A 9237-nucleotide genomic window follows, 5' to 3' on the forward strand; every position below is an offset into this window, starting at 1 on the left:
GTTTCCAACTACATCATAAAGGTATCAAACTTTGGAAAACTTCCTCCAGAACCAGAGAAAAGATCACGTAAGTGTGGCGTACCCCTTTCACAATCTCCTTCCTTTCCGTTCCTCTCTTTTTTCTCTCTCTTCACTCCCAAAAATCAAAATAACAAGAGTGTCACGGATAAAAAACACCTGAGCGGGCACGGAGTTAAACACTGCAGTCTCACTAACTGGTTACTTCCTCTCTCGAACATGAAGTGTCAGCGCGGATGACTCCAATAAAACTGTGGTGTTGACAGTTATTGTCTGAAATGGAGAACCTAACACTCTGCCAGAGGACTATGAGCTATAATGAAGAGAATATATTGTGAGGTCAGACGGGGCAATGGGTCTGCGCTGAGCAATTAACGGAGTGAAATGGAGCCGTGAAGCTTTTATTGACATCTGTGTGTATGTGTGTGTGTGTGTGTGTGTGTGTGCGTGTGCATGCGTACTGACCGGTGAAGAGGTCTCCGTTGCTGTAGGCCTTGCCGCGTCCCTCCTCATCGTTGGGCACGGCCGACACCTGCTTGGCCGAGGTGCAGCCCATGGCCTCACACTCTGAAACCTCTCCTCATCGCACTCTCACCTGGCCGAGGACAGAGACAAACATTGTAAAATGGAAGGCTGCTGCTTTTTACTATCTCAACAAGTACTGTACTGTTTGTTCAGATATGGTGAGTGTCACTCATGCTAACTAACCTCTTCTTCTTTATTCTGAGCAAACTGGGTCATTCAATGTGAAATACTTCATTCAGTATTTGCTCCAAACATTTGCTTCTACTTTAAAATACAAATAATAATAAAATCTGCAAATCTATTCAATTCAACAGCTGCAAACAGTACCAACACTTTCAGAGCAGGGTGTTTAATGCTTGTCTTATTTCTTTAGAAAAATACATTTAGCTATGTTGTGAGGCAGGACATGTAAAACACATTATTTCCCTCCACCTCACAGTAGCGTGTCTCTCACAACTGGTGTTCAGAGCCACGAACGTAGGCTGAGTCATAATACATCAGTAGAAAAGTGAAGTGAGCATTTATATGAAAATGTTGCAGATTATTACTACAACCTCGTAACAGTTCCTTTTAGGACTAAACATAACCACTGTCATTATGTGTGGAGAGCAGAATCAGCAGGGTAGCCCAAAGGGTGAACAGACTAGATTATCTGGTTTGAAGTAAGGCTGTAAATAAATCAGTGTTTTGATTATATTCATATTAGATTAATATATGTATTATATAATGTCACTGATTATCTTCCTGATTGATAAATGAAATGTTCTTAAAACTCTTAAAACATAAGGATTGATTCCAATCGCAAAACAAACAACTGTTTGATTATGTCTGCTATAAGTTGAGTATTTACACATCCAGCAGAAACAGAGCAACATTAGCATTCACTTAGAATCGTGTTTCTGCACATCAAACGGATATAAGTCTAATATTCACTCTCCTTTTAGCTGTGTTTTTTTCTCCACCAACTCCCAAAGAGACATGTGGCTCTTTAACTGCTACATGCCAAAGACGAGTGCTAAACTATGTTCACCAGCTAGTTTTCCACATTGTCTGTCTCCTGTCTGGCTGGAAAAACAAAACAATGTAAATGTATAACTGAGGGGAAATGCAATTCTCTGTAGGTTCATCACTACAAGCAACTCCTTCACATTATAATCATTTGATCCATTGTTAATATAAAAATGTTCATCAGTGCAGCTTTAAAATGAAATTGATGTTGTAAACCAAACAGCTCCCTCTTAGCACCATGAGGCTGGGAGTCTGGGCCTGAAATAAACGTGACACTTGGTTATTATTCAGAAAACAAGAAACCTAAGCCCTCCCATTCAGAGGGCCAGCTGACACTGAAGTGAACGTCACTGTCAGTCAATCACACACACTGCCAGACACATTACACTATAGATAGTCTCCGTGTCACTCACACATGCCATATGCTGTCATTGACAGAGCCCATCTGACTGCTGCCAGTTAGAAAAATGCACACACACATAGAGGCAGCCAATGATTACCCATCACCAAAAATGAAATCTGCAGCGACGGTACAGAAGTGAGCGGAGGAGAGGATGAGGAGAGCGGAATGGACTGAAGAGGCTTTTTGGAGAGGCAAAAAAGACAAAGAATGGGAGGAAGTAGGTGGGGCGACAGGGGTGAGGGAAAGGATGGAAAATAGGTGGGATAGAAAGAGGCCAAAGAGAAAGACGAGTGCAGAGCTTCAAAAGAGCGCCGCGTGCTCCTCCTCCCTCCTTCAGTGATCCTCGGAGCGTTTGAAGTTGACAGGAGGCCAGTGTTTACTCCTGTGTTTAGGCTGCGGCCGACCAGCCTCCATCCCTCTGGACACAACACAAAGCGCCAGGTGTACAGGGTGCAGGGAGCGGTGTGATGAGTTAACTGCATGGACGGCTGTGACCATACTGTATGTTGTTGTGGTTGTATTTTTTATTGTAGTTATAGCCATCGTTCCTAACTAGTAATAGGTTACAACGATTCCCAAACGGGTTAGAAACAAGAGTAGTTAATTGATTGTAGGTTACAATAAGGGATTGTTACTGAGTATTCAGGTGTGCTCACTTTCAGTTTTACATTTCTCCAAAGTGGTTTACAGTCTGTAATCTGGCTGAACTGTGGCTTGTTTACAACCTATCTGATTGTCTGACTGATCATTTCTGTCCCTGTCAAGACTTCCTTATAGTGCCGTCACCACGTTTATAGACCTCAGCAACTATTAGAAACTACTATTATATTAAAAATTGAATATTCAGTCTATAATGATCTGACCTCTGATCCAGGGATGGGACAGTGAATTTCCATTATCGTGATAATCGTGAATCAGTATAATCTTGAACATCCTGTCATGGCGTGACTTGAAAAAGCTGTCCAGCTCGCCAGCATACAGTCCTATATTGATATCCTCATTTATTTTACACAAGGGAACAAGAGGGAGCTGCATTTTTCCAGTCATTCCAAAATCCTAAGCCTGTCACCGTGGCTAAAGGCTCAGCTCACCCAATGTATCCCATACAAAAAAAGCAGTTCAACAGGTTGTGTGGAAAAAGTATAGTTTCCAAAACAAAGAAGAAAGAAAACAAAATGTAGGGTAAAGTGATATGAAGTATTTCCATGAGTTAGTTACTCCCTCACACTTAGAAGGGGAGGGCGAAGCTACACTGCTAGATGTCACAAATCCTACACACTGGACCTTTAATATGAACACATAACATATTTTTGATAAGGATTCCTTACATTTCATTATTAGAATTGTATAGTGGGACATTTACGTTTGTCCATGATCTCCTGCAGACAAACTGTTATGGAGACAGTGTTATAAATTACTTCAAGTATATTTTTGGCATTTCAGCACTGCAATCTCTTATTACTTATCGACCACCATTTACACCATCACCCATATATCAGCAATAAGCTAACATTGGCTGATATGTTGGTCTAGCCATTGTATTGGATATTGGCATCGACAATATTATGTTTTATGATTGATGATGAGTGTTTCTCAGAGTCACTGTATGGATTTTTACCCCCAACTACTCTTACAAGTCCTACAAAGCAGTTCAGTTTTACAACGGTGGCAGCCCTATAGTAAGTAATGTTATAAACAATAGCCAAAACTGAATACAATATTCAAGGTTTTTATCAATTATCCTTTGATACTGATGTTAATGTGTGAGATGTGTGTATGTTCAGTACAGGCTGAGGGAATTTGTATTTGAATCTTTTTCTCAGCTCTCGAGGTATAACGACATTAATCTCCAGAGCCTGAGCAGAGCTTACACGTGAATTTCTCAAAGGGCCCGCGGGTGAGAGGAGGCTGTACCCGGGGAGAGAGAATCAAGACACTCACACACGCACTAGCTTGTGTGTGGTTGTGTCACCTGTGGCCTGAACTGTGTGTGTGTGTGTGTGTCCTGGTCTAGAGAGCAGCTTATCAACCCATTCCAGGCAGCCTGGGACACCTCTTACTATGACTGCCGCTCTGGAGCAACTCAATTACGGCTCACACACACTCATAAACCCACACAGACAGGCGCAGCTGGATGGTCTTAATGCAGTCTCAGACACGTCGTCACAAAGGGACTTTAGCGGTAAAGTTTCAAAAATAATCTCATCCGGCATAATCTGTCAGTCGCTTAAATGAGGATTCCGCTCTAAGGAGGACGAGGTGTGTTGCCGGAAACGCTGCCGCGGGGGGCGCATGTTACCTGTCAGAGGATCACAGCACAGTGAAGCAGAGAAGCAAACGTGAAGCAGAGACAAAGATGGAGAAAAAGCACAGACATCCACAGAGACAAGACAAGAGAGGGAACAATCAAGTTTCTCTTAAATGAGCTATTAGTGTAGCACTGATGTGAATATTAGATTAGCAAAGCAAAGAGACTCTTCTGAAACCACTGAAGGAGGTGCATTGAGAAATCTGAGCAGCCTTGACAGATTTTAAGTTTCAAAGGGTCTCCAGTGTGTGGGCAGCATCTGTTTGAAGGGCTTTGATTTGTGTGTATTGAAACATCAAATTGTGAGTAGGAACAGGCTAAAAATAGACCTAGCAGTCCCAGAGCTATTGTTGTGTGCAGGGATAATGCTAGGCTGTGTGAATCTGTAAGCCAAGCTGCTATTTCTTGGGTTATACATACAGTATAAGCTACAGCTAGCGGGCCGACTATTACAAAGCCAAATACACCTACAAATAAATAACTGTGAGGCCTGTAATAGGGCAGAGGATGACATAAAAATCTGTTGTGTTGAAATTCAGGTCAAGAAGTCAAAAATTGCAAAATGCTGGTGAAAATGGTAGCAGCCTCTTACTACTCACGGTCTGTCTACACACAATCTGGTGAAATCTACAAAATCCTCCACAGAGTTATTTTTGGGATGCTTGGCTTGATGGGAGACGTGCAATGTTGATTCTGGCATTATAATTTAATTTAAAAAAGGAAGTACTTTCAAGACTATTTAATCATTAACAGAAAATGTGAGGATTTTGTTGTCTCAAATGCAGTTCTCACAAAAGGATTACCACAGCGCTAGGAAATAAGAAAAAAATAACTTTTGCTGTGCAAAATTGTGTTTCTTTTACTGGCTTTTGTCAGTTTTTTGCTAGTTTTTTGTCAAATACTCAACTAGTGTCGCATTTTGCCTCTTACAGCAGTTTGAAATGAAACAGTCAGCGAGGGGAAAATTACTTTTGGATTGAACGGCCCACACTTTATATTAAAAAGGCTGCGAACCACTGCAATAAAGAAAACTAAAGGCTCGGGAATATTCCAGTGGGCCAACTCTCCTTTGCATCCTCTTATTCTTTTGCATGTGTTTCACTGTACAATGATATCAGTGCATACACTTTTAGCATTGTCGATTTAGCGCTAAGCTCTAACCCAATGAACCACACAGTGCCACATGCAAGACCACAGTGGGGCGTTGTACAGTGTTGATTTAACCCACGGGACAGCTGGACTGTGTGCTGCTCCGAGTTCGCCTACTCCTGTAGACGCTGAAGTGTGTCAATGGGACAAGCTTAGTCTGGCAAATCAGCTAAAGACCCTCACACCGACCAACTATCTCTCACTCGCTGTTACACACTCACGACAAGCCAACATGATCTGATAAACATCACATCGTCTGAAGGGGATAAGAGTTCTTAATACCAACTGGCACACAACCTCCTCAGGATCCACGCAACTCGCTCCAGATGCTTAACATTCATAACAGGCATTCTCGCCAAAGCAATGTAGTAGCCTAATTTAGAGATATAAATAATGCCATGATGTCAGCCTGCAGGTCTTGCGTCATTCCTAGCTAAACTTACACCAGATTTGGCAGAAGGCCTTTTTAAAGTTTTACCCTGTGAGCAATCTTAAATACGTCCAAACAATAATATAAGCTCTTAACGCTCTTAAATGCATGTTTAGGCAAAGGAATCCAAAACACATGGCAAAGGACCAATCCCTTAAAATCAATATGATTTGGCAAACACACAGGCCTGCCCATGCCTGCATACCTGGAGGTGGGACATGACCTACTCTCCGTCGTGTGAATAAGCCCTCTTTACAAGTCAGTTTGTCAAAGGAGGAACTCAAAAGGACTGTGCAGGGAGATGCGAGCGTACATGCTTGCATAAACACACACAGGGCACACAGGCTGAGCAGTGTGCAGCGAGAAGGTTTCTCAATCACAGGGTTGTGCCAGAGGCAGAGCGAGCGACCACAGAGCCTGAAAAACTGGCTGAGCAAAAGCGAAAGACAGTAGAGTACTAGAGGGACGTTGTGGTAGGGTGTGTAACAGGTTCTTTTTTTGTATAAATTCGGTATTTCCTTCTAGGTTTATCAGTTTCTATTGTAGTGCTTCTGGAACAGGAGTGCCTGACTGTGATTCAGCTTCCTGGTAAGAAAAGAGATTTGAAAGCCTGGGAGGGGAAGTGATGACTTCAGCCGTGGTCAAAGCCACAGGGAGACTGAGAGCTGCAGGACAGGTCTCTCAGCATATCCACCTGTGACACAGCAGAGATTTATCCTCTGTTTCATCATGCTGAGCCATGCTCTGCTGGTCTGTGCATTGCAATATGCTAGTGGTGCTCTCGCTACAGTGGCACAGTTACACCACAATCTGCACAAATGCATAACTGGGATTTGAAATATACGGAGTCCAGGGTTTCCTCCTGACAAATATTTAGCTATAGTAGTCGCCCGTATCTTGACTCATCTCATGATCAGTTTAGTTAGTGGATGACTAAAGGTGAAGGTGAAATAGTGTCTCTGGTCTTAAGGTTAATGTTTAATTTCATAAAAATGTATAAATGTTTTTATGATCTAGTGAGGCCCTTTTTTTCTTTCAGGTGAGGTGGCCCGCCTTTGGAATAAACCACTGTGGAAAACCACTGAATAGGGTTGGGCATACGATAATACCGAGGTAGATCTATCTGGATGTATTAAGCAATTACTAACAGCATTGAATGTGCAAATTAAATCTTTACCTTGGAATACGGGCAACATAGGAGTGGACGATATGGATAAAATATCACTCTCTCTATGTTCTCATTTACTATATATCAGTATATATCATGATATAATAAAAACATTTATCAGCGAGATATTTAAGTGACGCTAACAGTAACAGTATGGCGACATCTATGACAACTGACAAATAATCTCACTGCACATACAGCCCAACCCTTGTGCAACAGAAAATACTTCACCTCACAAATGGAACACTGTGTTTGCTCTCACAGTAAAAGCAGAAATCTAAGTGGCATACCTGAATTTGCTCCACGACACTGTGGTGGAGAATCACTGCTGTGTGCTGCAGTGTGTCCAGCGTGTCTTTACCTCTCTCTGTGACAGAGCAGAGTCTCAGTACAACTCCTGGGCCAGCGCGCCATAATATTTACTTTAGCCAGGCAGCAAATGCTGCACCTCTCCTCTTGTCCCAGTTTAAGCACTCCATCAGTCTGACAAGCCTGGGAAGCCGTGCCAACACACTGGTGGACAGTAAAGGTTTCTCCTGAGTGGTCGGCTGTTGCCTAAAGGACGTCTCCACCCCCCCCCACCCCCACGCTCCCTCCCTTACTGTCTGCTGTTGTGCGAGCAGTGGCTCTTTCCTCTTTCTTACTGCTGTAATGAGGGTGACAAGTGGTCAGAGAGGGAGGGATGGGGCGTGAAACAGATGGAGGGGGAGGTGGGGGGGTTAGATACAGGAGTTCCTATGTTCTGTAGCCGTAGCCTGGCCGTGTGACTGACAATGAGAGACACATTGTCCAGAGCTAAGGCATGTGCTGGTATGAGAGCAGCTTGTAGAGAAGTTGTATACATATACTTTGGCAAGAGTCTTTTTTAGTCCAGCCCCATAAAAACCAGTTGAGCTGAAATGGAGAGGTCTGCATGACTCTCTGATGGACGAGAACATTTCAGATAACTATGAGCAGCCTAACTTCAGAGACCTGAACAGTAGTCTAATTGAAATGTGAGCTGCATTGGGACACATCTTGGTGCAGGTAGAACCAAACCATACAAGAACGGATTGTTCCACCTAATTCAGACTAGGCTGGGGGATAAAATGTCTCCTCTGAGGCCTATTACTGGCTGGCGTTTGCAGCACTCGCTTCTCAAGAGCGAGACAGATTCCCTGAAAGAGCAAAGAGAAAGTAGTCATGCCTGTTTTATTCCCTCCAATGCCACTCTGTTCTGCTGCTGTTTCCATCTGTGACTGAGGTAGAAGCAGGTCAGAGCCTGAGGTGATTGGTGGACGGGATCAAAAGGGTGGAAAAGTGACTGAAGAGATGCTTTTGTGATGTCGTGACGTCCTCATGCGTTGACATGAAACACGCAACACAGTCTGTCGAAAACACATACTATGTGCTAATTGCTGATGGCAGACCTTTAAAAAAAAAAAAAAGGTGTCCAGCATTGTAGTTTACGTTTGTACTATCATAGCTTTTATGTATTCAAGTTTAGTACGTGTGAGTAAGTGCTTGTTCATCATATTTACTAACCGACAGCTGCACATGGCTGATAGAGCGGGCCTACTCCATCACAGCAGCCACACAAGGTCAAACATGTTTATGTTTTCTCTTCCAAATTCATCTGAATTACTAACAAACCAACCCACAACTGGCAAAATAAAAGAATACCAGCATTAATATTCATTAGAAATTTACCACAGCTGAAGAAAATAAATATCAATCTCTGCGTAATTGGCGAGCATGCTGCAGGATAATTGGCAAAGCCTTTTCGGATGTGAATCTGTGTGTGAATGAGACACACTGAAATGTTTCAAGCCCTTCACCAACGAGCTGCACATGAGCCTGTGCTTCATGGCTCAACATGGCCGGTGTGATATAACATCCACAGTGTTATTCTTTCAGATTCAAACCGGGGATTGACCTCGTCCATTATCGGGCACAGTGGCACACACGCTACCTTTCATTCACCAGACTCTTCAACAGTTTTTAATCAACTGTTGAGACTAATGACACCGAACTTGAGGTTACAGCTAGTTAGTCTAGTTACAGCTTGCCTGAAATGTATTCATTTGCAACAAGAGAAATAATTGGTAATTTAAGATAGACAGAGGAAATAATCAGCAACTATTTTTATGATCAGTCAGTCATTTTTCAAGTAATAAATGTCAAACATTTTCTGGTCCAGACAGATATTTAAGAATTTGATGTTTTTTAGACCCAAAATCGGATAAAAC

The 9237-nt window shown here is 42.6% G+C and overlaps 1 protein-coding gene across 2 annotated transcripts in view; it reads right to left on the bottom strand.

The window, feature by feature from the left end:
* Positions 1-9237, bottom strand: part of zgc:92140 (uncharacterized protein LOC447854 homolog) — a 24992-nt gene that overhangs the window by 12460 nt on the left and 3295 nt on the right. For both annotated transcript variants that reach the window (XM_035653978.1, XM_035653979.1), the window contains exon 2: positions 484-613. In XM_035653978.1, the coding sequence (XP_035509871.1) occupies positions 484-574 (91 nt within the window). In that variant the 5' untranslated portion in view covers positions 575-613. The remainder of the gene's footprint in view (positions 1-483; positions 614-9237) is intronic.

This window comes from Morone saxatilis, unplaced genomic scaffold, assembly GCF_004916995.1.
Source record: "Morone saxatilis isolate NCDOM2014 unplaced genomic scaffold, NCSU_SB_2.0 Contig12, whole genome shotgun sequence".
Classification (NCBI taxonomy): domain Eukaryota; kingdom Metazoa; phylum Chordata; class Actinopteri; family Moronidae; genus Morone; species Morone saxatilis.